Source organism: Trichoderma evansii (assembly GCF_050947405.1).
Source record: "Trichoderma evansii strain SZMC 28006 chromosome Unknown GGI43scaffold_2, whole genome shotgun sequence".
NCBI classification, from domain to species: domain Eukaryota; kingdom Fungi; phylum Ascomycota; class Sordariomycetes; order Hypocreales; family Hypocreaceae; genus Trichoderma; species Trichoderma evansii.
The window spans coordinates 3,018,871-3,040,108 of NW_028145204.1; the positions used below are offsets into that span (position 1 = coordinate 3,018,871).

Consider the following 21,238-nt stretch of genomic DNA (forward strand, 5'->3'; position numbering starts at 1 on the left):
CAGCTCATACCTCGGCTGTCACAGCTTGCAGCTCACAAGCGCTCCACCACAGCTTCCCTTCAACCGTCGTCCAAGCTGCAGAAATGTAAAAATTACCAAATAATGCATCTCCATGCTCCGTCTCTCTCTCTTCCCCTTCCGAAGCTCCATCTCGCCCACTTCCGGTCCATTTTCTCAAATCCTGTTGTTTACCCAATCACGTCCCTTGGCCATCCTCCATCCTGTGCTCCCTCTCATCCAGGCCCAAAAACCGGCCGACCATCGCCGGGACTCCACACCGAGTTTCCCGCGTGGTCTCCCGGGGTGACTCGAAAAGACAAGCAGGGATGGAGGAAGAGTGTGCATGGGGAACAACTTCTACACCGTTTTGTGCGCATTCTCCCGCTCTTTTTCTTCGTTCATTTCTTTTAATACACGCTATTGACTACTTGCTTTGGCGTGCCTTGCTTCTTGGATGCGCCGGGCGGTTCTGCACAAGTATGCAAACTAGCAGTATGCAGCGCTGCTAATTATGTGCGTGCTCCGTGCATTCTCGGTCCTCAAAAGCCTGGGGTCCGTGTAAGTGTGAGTGGGCTGGACAAGATGGTGGAGAAGGCCGGCAGAGAGACACGACAGGAACAAGAAAAGCCTGCGACATGGGAAAGGACAGAGATGGTGTGTGGGTTTCTGTCAAAGCTGAAAAGGCACGGAGCAAAAAAATCGAGGCATCACGAGAACACTTTTTCGTCTAGTTTGGTGCCCGCAAACTCGTGTTTTGGCTGCTGAAACATGACACACCCAAGATATTTGCTCTGCCCACAACCACACATTTCTTTTTCTTTTTCTTTTTTTTTTTTCGCACACTTTTTTTCCCTTCATATTTGTTTTATGCCCATTCCATATTTTGTATTGGGATTTATTTATTGCTTCTATCTTTACTGCTGTTCACTGACAAATGCGTCTCACCAGCAAAGATAATCGCGCACTTTGGCTCCAGTTTCGTACATAAAACGCGCTCATCATCAGCAAGGAAACATAATATCCATATATATCCTATAAATTAAAAACACCACAAAAAATATTTCACAGGCAAAAAACCACACACAAATTTCAAAATCTCCCCCGAAAAAAAAATCCATCTCGTCGTCCTCACACCACCTTCTTCTCTTCATCCCTGTCCTTTCCCCTGTCCTAGAGTATCTGCACCCACTCACACCTGCATATGCCCTCCCCCAGCCTATAAAAAACCCAACTCGCTCCATGACATCCATCACGACCATGACATGGTGGTCCAGCCCGTCCTCCTACTGGCAGCTGAAAGGGCCCGCCATTGCCTGGACTTAACTCGTAACTGGCAGCTATCAGAATTATTACACATACTATCGATAAGACGCGCGACGCGACGACCTGGAAAGAAAGCCTGCATGATGCGGATTGGTAATTTGGAACTTGCAGGATGCATATGCAAAATGCATCCTTCGTCACAGGGAAAGGGTGGTGTGCGGAACGAATGGCTATGAGAAGGACAGACACAGGAGAATGGAGAGCCGAGAGGGTTGCGCTCTTGGGCAGGTGAGCCAGTTTAGATAGGCTAAATAATTTTTTTTAGAACTGATGATTGTCGATCACTACATACCTGGTATAAAAAAGAAGAAGAGAAAGCGAGAAAAAGAAGGCCAAGGGTGAGAGAGTGAGAGAGTTTAGCAAGCTAAATGCTCAGTGGCTGCTGATGCTATGGATACATGGAATGTGGCGGCCAAAAAGTGCATGGAAACGACAGAATATGGAAGCTGATTGCGTCCAGCCCACCTCGTTCATGTCGCCATGCAACCCTTTTGCCTGTCAAACTGTAAGGGGTGCTGCAGTACCAGGATATATCGACATCACAAGCAGGAGGAATAAAGGAACATGTAAGAGAGAAAAAGAGCGCAGTTACATACATGTGCTCCATAATGTCCAAAGAAAAAAAATAATATTCGCTATTTGGGTATTATAATATCGTAATCATAGTATACATGAGAAAAAGTTTTCCATAATAAATCAACGCTTTGTTCGCTTGCAAAATTCCCAAATGCCAACCACATGTTCTGTTATTTCCAAGTTCCCTTTTTTTGTTTTTTACTTTTCAAAGATTTTTGTAAAAGCAAAGAAAAACCCTGTCCTGAAATAGCTCATTTTCCATCTCAAAAGTAATACAGGGAATATGATCGAGTCATAAAATAGTGTCGTAACAATACAAAAGAAATGAATAGGAAGTGGTATATAAATGCAGAGACAGGAAGTAAAGACAAAGGAAATTACAAAGGAAAGATCATTTATTCGAGGCGGTAGACGACACCGTCCTCATAGACGACGCGGTGTCGGCGGCTGCCCCCGACTGTGGAGCGGCGCCGTGGCATGTTGATGCGGTCGGCCAGACGCTGGCGCTGGGCTTCGTCCTCAAGGCGCTGGGACTCCTCCTCCTCGCGACGCTCCTGTTTGCGAGCCAGGAAGCGGGCCTTTTCCTCGCGGCGCTCCTCCTCAAAGCTCATGCGTCGGACACCCTCTGCCAGCTTCTTAACGGAGTTGTCAGCGCTAGCGTTCTTGAAGGAAGATGCGCGCAGTGGTGCAGGTGGCATCGGCACTGGAGGGCGCTTGTTGATCTCGGCATTGGCCTTGGCGATGCGAAGGCGGATACGACGCTGTCGCTCTTCCTCCTCCTCGCGCTCCTTCTCAACTCGCCGGTCCTCACGCTCGCGGCGGCGCCGTGTGGCCTCTTCATCATCGGCGCTGCCCCGTCCGTGGCTGTCGCGAGAGCTGGTTGAGGAGTGGCGGTCGTGTTTGGGTGTTCGGTGTGAAGAAGGGGCGGCCTCGACTATCTCAATCTCGATGCGAGGTCGCTCCACTCGCTCAACACGCTCACCGCGGACCCGGTCGTCGACAATAACTGGGCGGCGAGAGAAGCTGGAGTTTGAATCCCGAGGAGAAGAACCGTAGACTGAAGGAGAGGCAGAAGCATTGGCGCTGGCATTGGGAGAAGGAGGCGCAAAGTTGGCGAAGCTGAATTGTGTTGGAGGAGTTCGCGGGGTGGGCGGGCCTTCAACTAAGACAATGCGCTCGCGCCGTGGGCTTCCCTCGTGGCGGTTTAGGTCGATAACATTCTGTCCGCTGATGTAAAGGCTGGAGGAGCGACGCCGCCGTGAGCTTGATGAGCTGCTGTGGCGCGATCGGTCGGACTCGTCTCCAGATCGGTAGTTTGGTGTACCGGATCGCGGGCTGTAAGTGGGTGTTGGCGGGAACTGGCTGAGGTAGGGAGAGCTCGGTGAGGTTCCTAGAGCTGAGCCGGTGTGCTGGATATACTGGTTGGGGTGCTGGAAGACGACGTTCTGGGAGCAGACTTTGCCGTTGCGAGATGCTGAGCAGAGGACGGGCTGGCGAGACTGTTCCTTGTGGCCGTCTGAGTAGACGTAGGTGTAGACGTTGGTGGTGCACATTGTGACGATGAGGTCCTTGCGATGGCAAGGTATCCGAGAGAAGAAGATGTAACTCTCCTAAGCAGCTATGAAGGATTTTAATATCCTATACTGTCTTTGTCTTTGACTCTCTATTCAAGAGTGATGCTGAATATGCTTGTTGTTGGCGTTGTTGGTTGTGTGTTGGTGGTATGTAGGATGAAAGGAGCAGAAAGCTCAAAAGGTGGGTATGATCAACCTTTTGTACAGAACGATGCTTTCCTATTGAACGTTGTCCTAGATCCTTGTCTGGAATGCAAAGTGAAATAGTATAAAGAAGAACTTGTGGGGTTGCTGTGTGTATTGTTGCCTGGAACTGCTGGATTGAGAACGAGGTGAGGGTGCATCGCAGCACTTATAAAGACAAACGCGATGGAGGGAGGGCCAAAAGAAGCTTGCAGGGGCATTTAGATGCTGCAGCGCTTTTTTGGCTGTCCTGTCCTGGACTGTGGTCCTGTCTTACACGCCCCCTCCACTCCACATGTCCAGCCATAGTGAGTCTCGGGCCACTCTGATCAAGTCCTTGGACGGCTTGAACCCCTGCTGTCTTTCCGCTTTCTGCCTGCCATGGGGTGGGTGGAGCGAGCGTCGTCGTCGGCGAGGCATGTGAGGCGTCTTTCACTGCGCTAAGCAGCACAAAATGGCTTCTCCGATGACTCCCTCTGGTTCGTCTCCACGCTCGTGTTGTGGAGAATTGCGCAGCAGCAACACCAAGAGCCAGTCCAATAGCGGCACAGCTGAGCCCCGTCAGCCACGGCCGGTGATTTTCTGATCAGCCAGTTCCTGGAGCGGCCAGCCAGAAGAGGGATGGGCCATTGAGAAGGAATGACGATTTGTGAGAGGGACAGATCGGATTGTTTGTGAGAAACCGATGTACTAGCAAAGGCGCATGTAATACAGTATAGGCTGCCGTCATTTGACAAGCATACATCAAAGAGGGAGCCAGAAGAGGCTCTTTCGCTCGTATCCGCTGCATCTTTTTGTTCAGCTACAGGCCGCAGAATTTCGTAACATGCTTGCGCAGCTCCTGCAACAAGACGCCGCGCTGAAAATAGCAGCACAAAGGGCCTCCCAATACCTAATAATAGTCACTACTTTTGGTGTCTGCGCTTATTCGAAACAATTCAATCGTTATTGTTGGCCCGCGAAGACGACCAGCAGTGGTAAAACGAGCCAGCAGTTTGGGATAATAGATTGGGCGGCTGATGAAGCTGGCTATGGAGCATCAATTGGCTCTTTCAGAAAACATCAACAATGGTTCCTGGCTCCCAGCGGCAAAGCCACCGCAGAAGCAAAGCATCGCGGGCGCTCCACAATTGACCAACGAAAGACGGCGGTCCAGGCCGAGGATGCAGAACACACTGACTGACGCACGTCTCTTAGATCGCGGGCCCTGGCAGGGGAGGTGGATTGACTCATTCAGTGGTCACTTTGTCTGTATTTTTTCTGCCTGGCATTGGTCTGGTCTATTACTACCATTTCGTACAGTAGCAGCAGCATTAGCACGAGCATCGGTCGCCGTATTAGCAATTGGCATCGGCAGCCCGCAGCATTAGTCGTCGCTCGCTGCTTAGCACTGGAGTCATAGCTGTAGACATTAGCCATCGCTATGTAGCCGTAGTCCAGAGTCGTCTTAGTTTCTAGCAATGGATGGAGTGGTCGATGCTACCTGTGCCCTTGATGCTCACCTATCCTAGGACTGGAGAGAGCCACGGCTGGTGGTTGCAATTGCGTGCAGTAGCACCAGTTCTGCCGTCCAGTCTGCCTGGACTGGCCCATGATCCATGATCCATGATCGGCACGATTGAAGCGGAGCACCGCGATTGACTGATGCCATCTCCAGAAAATTGTGGGTGAGCAGAGGCCACAGCATTCCCAAGTCCTACGCAGGCACCAGTAAGAATCTGGCAGCTGCGCCAGTGGCGGGAGACGCCGGGAGGCAGTGGCTGCGGTCCGCACCTGGGCGCTGCACGTTAGCGCATGCCATAGAGCCGCCGCCAAAACACTAACAGGGAAGCGAATCAACGGCAACATGTACCTGAGGCATCGCTTGGAACATGTACTACCCAGGCATTCTGCAGGGGAAAAGATACATGAAGATAGCCCATCCCCCAGCATCATCGCCCTCCCCGTCATAGGCCAAGGACATGCTACTAATCCACTGTATTGGACCCTACATCAAGACTCCAGGCTCCTTCGCTCATCGTTAATTTTCAGCCGCCTGGGCTGTGCTGCCTGGCCGGGCCCAGTCCCCAGTGAGTGTGTCGCCCAGTTTTTGTGGGCTCCCTCGCTAACGAGTCCCTACACTAGACTAGAGAGAGGCTAGAACTAGACCCTATCGCTATCGCTATTGTCAGTCACAGCCCCAACCGTGCTCCCTCCTGGAGTTTGCCGGCTGTCGGTTCTGGCGAGACGACCATCGCCATCCTCACCTTGTCTGGCTTCACTGCCTCGCTCGATGCTCGTCATGCCCACGCGAGAGAGGCCACCAGTTCACCGTAGAGGATGCACCTATGGCGACACCCGATCGCGGCATGTTTAACCGTGCGGCCACAGCCTCACTGACGTGCAGACAGTTGCCCGAAGAGCCTCATTCTTGGCTTCGGCTCACGTTGTACTCGTATCAAAGAAATTTGCCATCATGACGATATGCCAGAATCCGCCCAAAGTCCTAGATGCGCAAGACAAGACGCAATCGCCAAACTAGCATCAATCAACGTCAATGCTCGTACTGTCCACACTCGTTGCGATTATCAATCTGGCGAGCTAGACTGCGAAGGAAAAGTGTCATGGGACCCCATCCACATCCACCATCCAGCCCTCCACCCACTACTATCGCGAGCAATGACGAATGACACATTCGCCTCGCCAAGCTCAAGCGCGTCTGCCTATTCCGTACCAGTCAATACGAATGCCTGGCCTCTTATCCAAGCGAAATCATTAGTCGACAAGCGCTATCAGGACCCCCTCGGCTCTCTCTCACGAGTCTCACCGCGGTGACGCACAACCTGCTTCCGGGACTCTATTTTTTGTGCATTAGTCCTCATGACCCAGACCAACTAACTAACCAACTAGCAGCACTCGTAAAGGACAGAGATAGAACAGAAATGCTCTTGTGAGTGGCGAGAGGGTGCGGGCTGGACCGGGGTTTCTATTGGCTTGTGGCTATCACCACAAGCTCAAACCTGCGATTTACATCAAGCATACCAGAAGACGACTATCAAGATGGGCAACGGCGCCGCTAAGGATCCTATTCGCTTTGCAACGTGGTGAGTATTACGAAGCAAAGCTTCCTTTGAAACGCAAATCTTGGACTCGTCAGCTCAACAAAAATGTCGTTTGTCTGTCGCGCTGCTGTCTGATTCTGGCAACGACACCCCCTACCCGGGATGAAACCAAACACACATCGCCGTAAGCTCGCGATATTCGGAGCAGAGCATGCACACACAGTCTATTTTCTGCTACAGTACAAGACACTTGCTCTCTTGTTCGATTCGCACTCCGTAAGCACAGGCACTCTTCGCCGTCCATAAGCGACTGCCTGTCTGTACGTACATCCCGGACCCATCGTCAGCACTCAACCGGCCAGTCTATTCGCCCTTCTTCCAGCTGTGGCGCTCTGCGCAAAACGGCCCCCAATCCCCATCACGCTTTTTTTTTTTGTTGAAGCCTTCTTCCATTTTTGGAATGCTCAGCAAGGGCGGCCTCCCTGCATGGCCTCTCTACAGCGGTAGGCGATGAATAATGGGAGCTGAGCGGAAGACGCGAAACGAAAATGCTAACGAATGTCTCGGGATCCCAATACTATTCATGGCCTGTGTCTACTGTGCATTGTGATGGTTCTTCTCTCTCTCTTCTCTTATTCTTTCTCTTTTTTCCCCATTTCATACTATTCTTTTACACTCCCCTTTTTATCCACTCATCGCTCTCACATTCTCAGCTTCTACAGTCCCTGATTCGCTCGCTCTTTCACGCACCTGCAACTTATTCGCTACAGACACAGCAAGTATCCAATCCTATTGTCTCCGTTCCTCATGCATGCAAGGACGGGTCTCAGCAACGACAAAAAGAGGGGCGTGTAGACGATGACTGGTTTCCATATCCGGCCGTCGCTATCATTCCCACACGCCCCTCCTCTCCCTTGTCCTGCCTTTTGGTGGTTTTACATTGGATGCCATACCTAAACTGAGACACAATCACTAGTTGCTCGGTCGGCCTTCTTGTCTTTTTTTTTTTTTTTTTTTTTTTTTTTTTCTTTGCTATCTCAGCAACCCTCTTTTTTTCTTCTTCTTGTTCAAAGGGCAGTCAGCCCTGGTGGCCTATTTGTGCGCCTTGGGGGCCTCTCATCTGACCCGTCGTCGCAAAGCTGCGTCTTTTGCCGAAGCGCGAGCCACTCGGACGCTCTCCGCTGGGTCACTTGGTCCTCCTTGTGGGGGAAGTCTGCCGCACAGAAAAGTTTTTCTTGTCATGTCCAATATTTGAATTTTTTTTTTGTGAAAATGCCTTATTGTCACTCTTTTTCTTTGGTGGTTTGGAATGCTAGTTTAAGTGAAAACGTGCTACCCACGCTGCCCCAGCCACAATATTAAAGTGTCCATTGCTTGGGTGATGCCGGATTAAAAAGAAGGGTAAGACAAAAAAGAAATAAAGCGAAGAGAACATTCCACAAAGGCTAAAAAGACAATCGAACAATGCAACAGCAATACAATTAACTTGCTGTCTCAGTCCCAGATCCAACATGCCCGTGCACGGCCCTGTCTTGACCGTTTCCGTCGTGGCGGGAGATGCCGCCGGGCCACTTCCAGATCGCGGTTTGACGCGCGCCTCCACAAATCCATTAATGGCTGTTTCAAATCTGTTCGGGATATGTTTTCTGATCCCCCTATCTGCCATCTACTGTCCCAGCATGTTGGATCTAGGTTTGATGTTTCATATCCTTGGTTTGCATAAACTCGGATGAGGAAAGTAAGTTTAGCAACTATTTGGCGTTTCACTTATCCCGTGCCCCTTTGCAGCGCCCAACAACCACATAGAATCAGGAGAACAGGTAGCCAAGTAGCCAGTAATAAGTGAGCACCTTGTGGCTGTTTATTGATCGCCTCCCTAACAGTGGCGGTGCGATCCTGTAGGAGTTGATGATCGTTTGTTGATCATCCAATAGCTCTATTTCTGTTAAATATAGAATCAGTAGGGGCCCTTTCAAACGTCCAGACTTCTGCATCGCCGGTAGCGAGGCCGTAGACGTCGGCCAAGTCTTTCAACTACAATCCCCCTTTGTTTAATAGAATGGGCTAACAGCATGGTATAAGCGCCTATATGGACGAATGAGGCTCTGCATACGTATGCCCCAGTGCGTATGATGAATCTATTTGAGGAATCCTTATCCAACGCACTGCCTTCGTTATCTAGCACCATAGTTGTAGCTAATATTGCTAGTTCACAACCAACTATTATAATCTTCTTCCAATACAGAGTACCTCTACCCTACTTCTATTACCTCTATTTCTAGTATTATATAACTACAAGAAAGCTTGGACGTTAAGCTGGCGGACTATACTTTCTGGCCCAAGAGTCAGTATACGTAATGTAGCTTTATGAAAAGTCTAATCCGAAGCCAAGCGGCTACCGCATGAGTGAATCTGGTAGAAAATATTCTTTAACAATTCATGACCAAGAACACTAAATCTCTGCCCACCTATCTTAGCAAATACGTTAACTTGTGACCCGTAAGATAGGTGCGTAAACGCAAAGTCAAAATATATCAGCATCAATATATATACCAATGCTTCGTTACAATGTATTCCGCGTGCACATAATAATTCTTTCCACTCTACGCTACTTCTACTGGCGGATAATCCTCAACCGTGCTCAATATTTACTATTGCCATCTCCATAAATTCTACTGGACCTATCTACTTCACCAACAAACCCACAACTTACCAAAAATGTTCCACAAATTCGATAATTCTACACTCTTCAACTTCTTTGCCGCAAAATACTGCAGAGTAATATGGAAAGTCTCAGGAGGACAGGTTGAGACCTGTGACACCTCCATACTGCAAAGAGGGCTCAAGTTTATAGTCATCGGCCTGCTCTGGCTCGTCATCTACGATGTTTCCGACGACTTCCAATTTGACGCTTGGAGGCTTGCAATGCGCCCGCTGATTGTATCGGGGTAATTTTCTGCCCTTTCTTCGACAGAAACTTTTTGATACCCCTGGGTCATCCGAGCATCTGGCTTGGAACGACTTGTACATGTTGAGTTTCAGTGGCCGATGTTGTATCACCGAGGCTACAAAGTAGCTGAGTGAAGCAAAGATTTATGATAGCATTGGTTATACTTGGGGAATATTTTGGATGTGGAGCGTACAGAATTTGCGTCACCGGATACCCATGATATTTTGTCTATAGAAATAATCTTAATTTCGAACTTTTTCCAAGTTATTCCTCCTGTATGCTGAATGCATCTAGAATATTTGCCTAGCTATATATTTTGAATTATTTAATAAGAGATATTTTCAACAATGACAGAATGGAAGCTGACGAATTAATACGTTATTTATACTGTGCAATTCTAAATCTATGCAAAATGGTCGCCTGGTTGTAGCACTAAGTTGGTACAATTGACAACATGTCCATCATCGTCTACATATCCCCCTCTATCAACCCCCTGCCATGCTATTCTATTTCCTATCCAGTCCAGTCTAATGTTCCACTTTTGCAATGCAAAGAAAATCACCAGGCCCGAAATCCCAATCGCCGATGTGAACGAGCTCGTCAATACATATGCATATCTCTCCCACCAGGCTCTATACCATCTCTTGATGAAAAAATTGAAAAACAAAGCGAGAGACAGCGTGCCTTGCATGTAGCTCCAGTTATAGGGCGCCCATCCCAATGGACCGGCCAGTAAGATGGGCACATTCACGCTTCGCCAGAAAGATCCAGGCCAGCGTTTTGCTGCAAGATACACCCCGGCTGGGAGAAGGATGCCGAGCGGAATACAGTACATGATGGCACGGTAGGGGCCTCCTGGTCCAAATAGCCTGCGAGGTCCGACAACGCCCCAGAGAATAGATGACATGAAGTACGTATGCGTATGGGGGCAAGAAAATCGCTCCTTTTGGAACTCAGTACATAAATCTTCCACGTTAGTAAGTACCCAGCGATTCACAGCAAAGGCAACCAACGCAGCAATAAGGGTAGCGTATACTTGTGCGGCAAAGACTACCCTTGGTGGTATTTTAGCATAGTGAGCCATTTTAAGATCAGCCACGAAATTCATAGCTTGGGAGGTAGACACATAGCTGTATAGCATAAAAATCATGTTCGGAATGGCTTTACCCTCCAAAGCATACCCTCCAATCAAGAGCGATAGAATGCTCGTCGGTAGCTCGATATTGGTGATTGCTGTGAGCATTCCGATGGGAACCTGAAGAAAGATTGTGAAGAATACAGCCAAAAGAACGCCCCAAACAGGCATACCCGTTGGCCATATTGCTACAGATATACATGCTAATCCGAAAGATATGGCCAGAACAATCAGATACCACCAATCGGGACATTTCTCATACTCTCGCATTAGTCGGTTGTGTACATCGTTAAAGTCTTCTTCGCGCGTCTTACGGTCCCATATTGATCTAAGGCTCTGTGCGATTTGCTTACGATGCCACAGAATCATTTGCATAGGAACAGCCACGTAAATCATCATAAACGCGCCGAGTTTAAGGATTTGGTTTGACGATAGCCAAGGGACGCTATAGGCGAGGTACTTGTCTTCGTCGAGTGTCATGTTGGCGTTGAGTATTCGATGTATATCGTACAAATTCGCAGAGTCATCATAGACCCTATTTGTGTTGATGGGGAGATATCCAGAGTGCCAAGCATTTTTAAAGTATACAATTGGAGCGATGATGAATCCCATAAAAGCCATCCCAGAGGCATAATTGACAAGCGTGAAGAGAGGCGTTACAATCGGGTCTCCAAAGTAAGTTGAAACGTTCCAATCCAGTGTTGACAGAGGATTTAATCCCAGCCCACAAGTACTTCCCATGATGAGAGCGAGTTTAACATTACTCGGCGAAAACCATGTGGGCCAGTTGAAGAGAGCAAAAGGCTGGAAAATGTAGTTTGGGATCCAGTACCACACAAACATGGCCCAGAAGCAAATGAGGAAAAATCGATAGCGCGAGATGGTCCAGCCATTAACCGCATCCTGTGCATTCTTTATAGCATCGTCTTTGTGTAGTGCCTTTGTAAGGGCAATGTTGGCGAGAGGTCGCGGCCAGATCATCGAAGGAGGAGAAACGAGGAATCTCCTGCTAATCCCAGCGCAGCCGTAACCAAGCATCTGCGTAGCAATAAAAGTAGTAATTTGCCATGCGGAGCTATTAGAAAGAACTTTTTCTCCGTAAAAGAGATCCAGCGAGAGGACTTGAATGGGGCTTGCAATATATGCCCCATGCATATACCCAGCGAAGGCGACGTTGGCCATTATAGCGATGAGAAGATGTTCTTTTTCGTTAAAACGGCCAGGATTCAAAGAGAAGGTCCATTTTTTAATAGTCAAAGTTCGACAAGGCAGCCATTTGGCCATACCTACACCGAGGGGCATGGAAAGTAACTGAATGACATATGTCGTGATATTGATGGCTGGCATGCGAAACGAAAAGAATTGCTGGATTGCAGTACCAACAACAGTGAATATTGTACCCAAAAAAAAGACCCGAAATGTTGCCACCGGTAATGTGGGATCATCGGTGGGATCGACGACGGCGCGTACTTCTGGATATGCCGAATGGTTCAGTGCTAAGTTTCTTTGTTCGTGGTAGTCGTCTAAGAGAGTTCGCGCCAATTCAATGTCCGTCACTAAGTCATGACATTTTTGCTTCTCGAGAAAGTCTCGTATTCGGTTTAAGATGTCCTGGGGAAAGTTTTGATCCAGCTCATGCTCTTGAAGAAGCTGCTCCAAAGCTTTCACGAGGTCCGCCTCAGCAATTATTGTTGTGGTTTCGCCAGTGGTTTCCACATTTGCCGCCTTTGCTGAAGGAGCGGTTGTCGTTTCGCTGTGATCCATCCTTTCTCGAATTTGACAAGAAATCGTTGAAAAAATGGGCTTCCCATAGCGTGGAATAGCGGCGTAAGAGCCTGAATCGCTATTTATACGAGATGGCAAAGCTTTTGTAGCGGTAGCATAGAAGCTAACGTTGAAGCCACCGGCATCCACTGCAGCATTCTTGATGGAGGTCGAACGCCAAGATTCGTATGCGATGGCCCGAAATTTGAGATGAAATCATCTTTACTTGGATTAACTGAAGGGATTTTCTCAAGCATGCCTATTGAAAGGAAGCCAAGCTCGTGATTTAGAGTTAACTGCCGAGATTGGGATATATAGTTTAGCGGGAAAGCGCCACTGATATGGATAGCTTACTGGTTTGTATTTATAATATGAGTATCTGATCCGTGGTCAGTGATGCTCATACTGCGTAGACTATTAGATATTCTAAATGAAGATCAGCTGTTGATTATTACCTAGATGCTAGTCCCGTCCTTGCATACGCACCACTGTGGCTAACTAACGGACCGAACGCTATCTTGCCGAGATCTCTAAACGATGAAGAAGCGGAAACTCTATCTACAGACTAATATGGAGCTACACTAGGAAGAGCGGGAGTAGGCTAGTAGTCTCTTTCCTCGAGTACTTTGTCAAAGTTTTGAGATCCACGCCGCTCACGGAGGGCTATGAGCAAAAAGGCTTTAAGCGAAACAGAGCGACGATCTACAAAGCGACGATCTACAGAGCAACTAGCTGTTAATGTTCAAGCGTTCTTACTCTTAATTTTATGACGCGCCTTTATCAGTCTATGAAAGCTACTCGTATAAGTAAACGCAATTGTGACATCGCACTTTCATCAGTATTCTCGTTTACGCAGTGGGCCAAGGAACCGTTACAAATACCATTTCTAGTGGCTTATTGGTAAACTATATTATAAGAATAGGCTTATTCTTCGTGATAATTCTTCTATATGTATATTTACAACAGCGACATTGAAATTTTGCAATGATGGAATGTTCCTCTATTGCGCGGACTCCCAATTCATAAAAATATTAAAAACTCACTGGGAAAGTGGGCAGTGCCTTGGATGATTGGGCGCTCTCTGGCTAAATGGCTATTAAAGAAATTGGAAATCGGCGAGCGAGACGGCAAATCGTTATTGACTTCGTACAATCCTTCTAATAACAAGAAATTAAAGACTCGACATTTCACTGATCTTACAAAGACATTTTGACATGTTGGCGTGTCCGTATCTAACGAAATTAGTTGCGCTATCATGAACATGTTACGTGAGATATGAATTTCCCGACAGTAATAAGGTAGTGGCTGAAATCTCAGCGGATTTGGGATGGGGTTCACCACGATTGTTGTTTATATAAGTTCCGATGATAGATGCGTAAGAAAAGGGGGAAACTGCTTTTGATGGTTGGTTTTCAACGCAATTGTGTAATGAATATAAGCTAGAGTTGTTTTAGGAAGGAAAAGAAAGAATATAGCTGAGATCTATATTAGAGCTGACTTCAAAGCGGTGAAACGTTGACTACAAAAGTCCTATTTAAGACATGGGCCAATACTTCTATTATTGAAAGGCAAATTGAAGATAGTTAAATTTAATATTTATGAAATAGCTCTTTTAAAAGACTAGAAAAACATGTATGAATGAGGCATAATAAAAAAGTGTTTCCGGGATTCCCCATTACTTCACTATTTTGGGCTTGTCTTGTCTTGGTATGGATACGATATCTGCTTAGCACGGATAATAATAGAATCAGATCACTAATATTATTAACCGGGAGAACTCTTGCCCCTGGCAAGTGAAATAAGAAGACAAGCTGATGGATCATACTAACCGCAGAGAAATAATAATGATGTGGTATATCTCCATTGCCACTTGTAGAGAAATTAGTCTCCCGTGTTTCAAGGTCCTGAATGCCCGGGTGTTTACTATTCAAAGAACCGATTTTTTTTATGAAATTTAGTTACGATATCAAATATTTATTCTTCTCTATTGGGTATTATCTACTGTTACACCCTCGACGTGGTTAAGCATTTATCATAAACTGGGCCAAATCTAAAAACGTTAAACAGCTTACATCGTTTTGAAGGTTTATTACTCAGATATCCCGAACCCGAAGAACGAGCAATGGCGTATTAAAAAATACAAGGCAAGATCATCCTCTCTGCTAAACTTGCAACTTTTCAGAGAAGTGGATATTTCTGGGGCTGTAGTCTCTGGTCGCCTGCAACGGTTTTCTGCAGTGTTCCCCCAGTATCACGCCATCTTATTGTAAGGCACTATAAGATAGTAAAGAAGCAATGAGGGAATCAGCATAAGTCCCCCTTAGTGCCCGGAAAACCCACTTATGTTTAATACCAATCAGGCAAAAGTTTCGTAGCGTTTTTTCTTTTCCACCACTCAGCGTGCTCTGCATCAGAGCTAGCCTCGCTCTCTCTCAAATATAGCTAAAGCTGAACCGTGATTGCGTCAAGTTCGCCGTTCTATGTTGCATTCGGCAATATGTTGTTTTCACCCTATATTGTCGCTCCTGGAGGAGCATATGACTGCAGAGCTAGCCATTTGGCATACCCATGCCACCGGTAAGTAAGCATATACAATTGGTCGCCGAGGTTCCGGTTACAAACTGGGATGAGAACCTTATGAAGGCCACATATGGCGTAGTAAACCAGGAGATGGTTTTACGCGTACCTGTTATTATTCAAGCTCCCAAAATACATGTTTGTACCTGTGATACATGACGCAATTCCAAGAGCGACTGTGCTTGTTCTGCTATGTTGTGTACGGTCTCAATGGCTAACAAAAGTTTAGAAGTAGCTCAAAAGTGCAGAAACATACGCATTATACACACTACAATATGAAGGCCTCATAATGGCCGGTGGAATCATCTCTAGTCATCGCTCCTTGCTTTGAATGCCGACCTGTTTGTCGTCATTGCATTAGCCGCAATGCCTTATTTCGGATGAAAAACTCATCTGAATGCAGGGACTTAGGAACTTTCAAGAGGGTGGATCTGTCCTATTACTGATGAGTAATTCGTTTTACTTCCCAGATCATTCTGGAGCATTCTTGCTCATGCAGAGTCAATGCCAAAATATAGCAAGAAGGATGCCATGTTGGAAAAAAATTGGCATCCGTCGGCACCGAGGGTGCTGAGTTGAACACCGACTTCTCAGAGAAGGATTTGATCCGTACACTAGGCTCAACCTGCTACTTATTTTCAGCCTATAGCGAAGGACAAATCTATCGCAGGAAGAGAACGAATGATGAGTAAGGCTAAGCGACAGGAAGCAATGTGCATACGAACTACATCACACTTTAGACAAGGCTAGAGCTCGCTAAGGAGACATGCCAGTGGATCTGGATCGACACTAGCTGTGCTAGTTATAGAAGGATGTGCTACTTGAAAGATGGATTCTCTGCTTACTCAGAACGCTATACTAAGTTCTCTAACCGACGTCTACTGCACAAGGCCTTCCAATGTGTCAACTGAACCCTCTCTTACAAAAGTAATCATAGTAACCCCCAGTGTTTTTGTCTTGAACCCAGCTTCGCAAAAGTAAAAGTAAAACTACATGTAGGTAATGACAGTTAGCTAATGAGTACTTAGGCGAGCTCAGCTGCTTGTACAATCCCACACAATGGACGAGGCTAGCAAAGGTGCAACGTGTCTGGGTTATAGAGTGCTTACCATCCACTTTTTCCTGAATATCTCAATGTCTGATTTAGTTATTCCTCCGTTACGCTCCATCAAGGCCGGTACAATGTGGGATTCGAAGTTGTCAGCGAAGTTTTCGCGCCAACCCCGAAGACACCGGCTATAGTGGCCACCCAAATTAATTAAGCGGTCCGGTATTAGAGATCCGCCTGATCCTTGGTGTGCCGCTTCCACCATTTGGGTGGCCGTAGGCAGGTGTGCGCCGGGAAGATCTGCAAATAGTAGGAGGCTACATGTCAGCTTGGACTTGTTAGCCTATTTGGGGGAAAACACTACGTTCTTACATATTGTCGAATGAAACTATGGTAGGAGTTAGTTAGCATTAGCTGCTGGCAACAACTGGGTTTTGTGTGGGGGTTCACTCACTCATTGCCCTTATCGTAGGATGTGTACCGCTGGAAGCATGTCATTCCATTGTTCCATAAGAGGAGTTATGGGTTCACTAACCGTTTCTGGCATTGTACTGGACTGAAAAACGGCGATGCCTCCATCTTTCTTCAGTAGCTCGTTTACCATGCCGAAATAGCTGGGGAGATGTGCTTTCCCCACATGTTCCAGCATCTCGATGGATACGACCTTGTCAAACAGTAGGCCTTGCCCCGGCAACTCACGGTAATCTTTCAAAAGGACCGTAATATTCTTTTTGAATCCGGCAGCAGCTATTCTTGTCTCTGCTTCTTGTTTCTGCTCAATTGACAGTGTCAGGGATGTTACGCGGCATCCAGTGGACCGCACAGCCTCGATGGCAGAGCTTCCCCAGCAGGTGCCTATTTCAAGGACATGGTCTGTCTCCTTGATTATTGCTTGCTGGATAATTTCCTGTAATTTCCTTATTTGTGCCTTCTCAAGATTGTCGGTCTTGCTCTCGGCATCATCAATGGGCAACCACTTTGGACAAGAGTAGGTCATGTCAGGAGATAGAAAAGCGGCGAACATGTCGTTCGAAAGATCGTAATGCGCTTGTACATTCGCCAGAGACATAAGAGGCTTATTTGACGCTCGAGCCCATCCCACCATGGATGAAGTCAAATATGATAGCGGGGTTTTCATATCGGCGGTATCATTTCGATTGTAGACCATGATCTAGACGGAAGGGTCAGATATCTTCTTCTAGGGCAATATTTATGATGAATGAGTTGAAGTATCTTACTTCAAGAAAACTAGTCATATCGTCACAGTCCACTTCATTCAGCATGTATGCTTCAGAAAATCCCTATTGAGATGTGAGCGATGGATCATAAGCAAATCGGACAGTTGAACAACTTACAAGAGATCCACGGCTAAGTACCCTCCACCACATGGCACTACTATTGACAGTGAGAGTGGTTGATAATCTCCCTGGCTCACCAAACTGCAATACTTCGTTTGCAGGAATATCTTTTATGGTTATCTCTCCAATAATAATAAGCTTGAGAGCCGCTAGAATGAATCCACGCGACCAATTTGCAATGGAATCAGAGGCAGCATTGTATAAGCTATAACTTGTCAAAGACAGCTTGCTAAGTGTTTTTGTCGCCATTGTGTATATGAGAACTCAATTATGAGAATTAGAACGTTTAAACTTAACCCTGCTTTTAAAAGGTGTTTAGTTTATATAGAATCAATAAAAAAAGGAAACGGTGGTTGAATAAAGTGATATAAGATAACGACTCAGTTTAAATATTGTTACGATACTCTATGAATAGCCAGTTTTGAACCCTGTATTGCCACTTTACAATTACTTTTTCTAAAAAGGTAATTGATGCGTGTAATGCTAGTATATCCTAAAGCATCACGACTAACCGAGGATCCTATTGAATAAATTTCCCCACCTCCTTATTCCAACTCTCGGCTTCAATGGCATTACAGTGGCCAATTTTTTGGATTGCTAAGATGCTAGGAACAATCCTTTTCAAAATGACCTGTCATGCTGGAATTAGGCTGATCCTATCAATCCTATCGCAACTTCGCTTGAGTTGAAAGAGAAGGTCATGCAGAAATCCTTGGAGCTGATTAGTTGCCTCCGGGTCCGACAGAGTCATTTTCTGAGATATCGGCAAATTTCAATCCCCGACGGCCAGACGCCGCTTGTGCGGTTTGTCAAGTTCTACCGTATTGCCTAGGTTTCATCATAAAACCGAGAACCGCGTAGCAAAGTGGAGAAAGCGGCGGAGGGAATGTGGTGGAGCAGACACTGTAAAACTGTCAACATATTCGTTTGGAACAGGGGGAGCACATATATATCTCATAGATCTTTACTTCAAGCGTATAAGCTAAGACGTATTATTTATATAGAAATTTATAAAAGGTGACCTGCCACTTTGTCATGTTACACATAGCATGAAATATCTGAATCTTTTCAACTCTCTATTTGAAAACTTATCTAAAGGATCATCTTAATTACTTATTTTTTTTTTTTTTTTTTTTTTTTAAATTCCAACCCATTTCTAGAGACTTGTCTCCCCAAAATGGCTGCCAAGCCAAGGATCTTTTACCGGACCGGCAATGTCTTCAAGCGAAGTCTTCACACTATTAGAAGATTTCTCTCCACTTTACAACCGAATAACATTACTTTCTGTATTATTTTACCTCTCATTGGCTTTTCTTGGAGCCTTTTTCAATCATTAACTCGCCAGACATTTATATTGGGAGTAATATTATATATAATATCTGGCGTTGGTATCACAGCTGGTACGTATATGATTTTGCTTCTCGGGCTACGATCATGGGAAGAATTGGACCAGTCTCATCTTATTGAATAAAAATAGGCTACCATCGCCTCTGGTCACATCGATCATTCACTGCCTCGCCAAGCTTAAGTTTCTTTCTGGCACTGGCTGGTGCGAGCAGTGTCCAGGGCTCAATATTAAATTGGTGCCAGATGCATCGTGCCCATCATCGTTATGCAGATACTCCAAAAGATCCGTATAATGTGAACAAGGGCATATGGTGGTCTCACATGGGCTGGCTAATTTTCAAGCCTGATCCCAATCTGAAAGGGCATGTCGAAATTTCTGATTTGCTCCAAGAACAAGTTGTGATGTGGCAGCACAGAAACTTTCCCTTTCTGTGCTTATTCACAAGCTACGCCCTCCCATTCCTTATTGCCAAATTTGGATGGAATGACGGCCTGGGTGACCTTCTTTATGCCGGCATCATCCGTGTATTTCTATTTCAGCAGGCAACGAATTGCGTCAACTCATTGGCACACTGGCTCGGAGACCAGCCGTACGCAGACGCAACATCGCCACGGGACCACATCTTCACTGCCCTAGTTACGTTTGGGGAAGGATATCATAACTTCCACCACGAGTTTCCCGCAGATTACCGAAATGGCATTAGGTGGTTTGACTATGACCCTACTAAATGGTTTATCTCGCTTGTAAGTCTTCTTTATGCATTAATAGTGTCAAATTTTCAACTGCCGAAATATTGCTAACGTCTTCAGTGGGGATGGCTGGCAAGCCATCTACAGGAATTTGAAGCTAATGAGATCAACAAAGCCATATTTCAGCAGAAATGGAAGCTTGTCGAGCGACTCAAGTATCAAATTAATTGGGGTCCGTCACTAGATATCCTACCCATTTACTCTTGGCCCGAATTTGAGGCTCTTTGTATCAACCATGGCGGCTCCAAGCACTTAATATGTGTCTCAGGGGTCATATATGATGTTGAACATTTCATTGAGAGTCATCCGGGTGGAAAGACTCTCTTGGCGGCACACATTGGGAAAGATGCCACTGCAAGCTTCCACGGTGGCGTTTATAAACGTAAGTACATGGTTGTACGATATACTCGTTTGAGTGAAATGAGTCAAGATTCTCCATCTCATGCTCCAATGAACTTCTTGGATTGGATAGCTAACCCCCGCATGTTTACAGATTCTAAAGCTGCAAGCAACTTGTTGGATAATATGCGTTTCGGAGTTGTCCGAGGAGGGGGTCAAGTAGAAGATACAAGGAAACGCTAAAGCAGACTTATGTCAACACGAGATGGTGGCTGAGTCGCGGGATACCAATCGTTTGGGAGGCCAAATGTGACAAAAGCCGAAGCAGATGTCACCATCACATACAAAACTATCGATAATGTAGCTTAGTACAATTGAATATACAGCCATACGGCTCTCGATTGTAGAGACAGGTCATCAAATTTCATAGTGTTCGCTTTATTTGATGTAATACTGAAAACGGCCATAATCACCAGAGATGGTGAAATTCTGACCTATCATATATTGATTCCCACGTTGTCCGAATCTTCCAATTGCGTTCCTAGATCCACACTCTGGAGAAATCTTTCAGCGCCGGGATGAACGGTTATATGTAGTAGTCGCTACTAGTCATGCTCTATGCCTTACTTAAACGGCGATCAAGTTTGTTTCACTATCCGTCTAACGTGTTGGCCCTCGGGATAGTCTCAAGACACTATCCCCGCGGTGATACGCTGACTCGCTTAATATCTGTTGATGAGTTGCCGAATACCGTAGTAACTGGAGGCCCAGCTTTGACGAGGTACCTTTCTAAATCTATTGTTTCTTATTAATTAAATCAAGGGTTTGTGTAAGCGTTGTTATAGGACTCCATTGGCAAGGTATATATCGGGATTCGGCGACCTACAGTCAGCTACCCACGTTGCCTTGCATCTGTCACCAGCCCACCACCTTTTCGCTAGCACCCTCGCGGAGAAATATCCGATGATCTGGGAAGCTTACGGAATGTTCTCTACTTGAGATCGATCCAAAAGAGGAAATATTTCCAGACACTGCCCATTTCCGCAGTGAAGTGGATACAAAGTTCGTAAAATGGTTCAATGATGGCGCCCCTGTGCATTGAGAGCCGCATTTCTGTGCCGGCAAAGTTCCGCCAATGATATCATAGTAACTATCACTTATGATATCTTTGTCCATGGACAAAAATTGAGATGGAATCAATTTATAATACTCTGGGAGTTTTAGATAGGCATTAATTGTACAAATCAACCTTGAAGAATCCACTATGAATATT

At 46.2% G+C, this 21,238-nt stretch overlaps 5 protein-coding genes across 5 annotated transcripts; 2 read left to right on the forward strand and 3 right to left on the reverse strand.

Annotated features, from left to right (window-relative positions):
* Window positions 1–2,134: 2,134 nt before the first annotated feature.
* On the reverse strand, window positions 2,135–3,558 carry GGI43DRAFT_171600 (uncharacterized protein). The gene has a single exon (XM_083199720.1). The coding sequence runs from the start codon at window positions 3,450–3,452 to the stop codon at window positions 2,295–2,297; it is 1,158 nt and encodes a 385-aa protein (XP_083065510.1). The 5' UTR covers window positions 3,453–3,558; the 3' UTR covers window positions 2,135–2,294.
* A 3,565-nt stretch (window positions 3,559–7,123) lies between these two features.
* GGI43DRAFT_171764 (uncharacterized protein) lies at window positions 7,124–7,889 on the forward strand. Its single transcript, XM_083199721.1, has one exon. The coding sequence runs from the start codon at window positions 7,246–7,248 to the stop codon at window positions 7,657–7,659; it is 414 nt and encodes a 137-aa protein (XP_083065511.1). The 5' UTR covers window positions 7,124–7,245; the 3' UTR covers window positions 7,660–7,889.
* A 2,161-nt stretch (window positions 7,890–10,050) lies between these two features.
* On the reverse strand, window positions 10,051–12,546 carry GGI43DRAFT_429810 (OPT oligopeptide transporter protein-domain-containing protein; the record flags this gene model as incomplete). Its single annotated transcript, XM_083209170.1, has 1 exon — window positions 10,051–12,546. The coding sequence occupies one exon, from the start codon at window positions 12,544–12,546 to the stop codon at window positions 10,051–10,053; it is 2,496 nt and encodes an 831-aa protein (XP_083065512.1).
* A 3,390-nt stretch (window positions 12,547–15,936) lies between these two features.
* Window positions 15,937–17,778, reverse strand: GGI43DRAFT_429812 (methoxy mycolic acid synthase; the record flags this gene model as incomplete). Its single annotated transcript, XM_083209171.1, has 6 exons — window positions 15,937–16,112; window positions 16,233–16,471; window positions 16,544–16,559; window positions 16,653–17,342; window positions 17,410–17,472; window positions 17,527–17,778. The coding sequence occupies 6 exons, from the start codon at window positions 17,776–17,778 to the stop codon at window positions 16,002–16,004; spliced, it is 1,371 nt and encodes a 456-aa protein (XP_083065513.1). The 3' UTR covers window positions 15,937–16,001.
* A 928-nt stretch (window positions 17,779–18,706) lies between these two features.
* GGI43DRAFT_429814 (acyl-CoA desaturase) lies at window positions 18,707–20,208 on the forward strand (the record flags this gene model as incomplete). The annotated part of the gene is made up of 4 exons (XM_083209172.1): window positions 18,707–18,929; window positions 19,007–19,620; window positions 19,687–20,008; window positions 20,120–20,208. The coding sequence occupies 4 exons, from the start codon at window positions 18,707–18,709 to the stop codon at window positions 20,206–20,208; spliced, it is 1,248 nt and encodes a 415-aa protein (XP_083065514.1).
* Between the last annotated feature and the right edge of the window lie 1,030 nt (window positions 20,209–21,238).

Coding starts and splice junctions, on each gene's coding strand:
- GGI43DRAFT_171600 (XM_083199720.1), bottom strand. CDS start 3,452: ATGTGCACCACCAACGTCTACACCTACGTCTACTCAGACGGCCACAAG.
- GGI43DRAFT_171764 (XM_083199721.1), top strand. CDS start 7,246: ATGCTAACGAATGTCTCGGGATCCCAATACTATTCATGGCCTGTGTCT.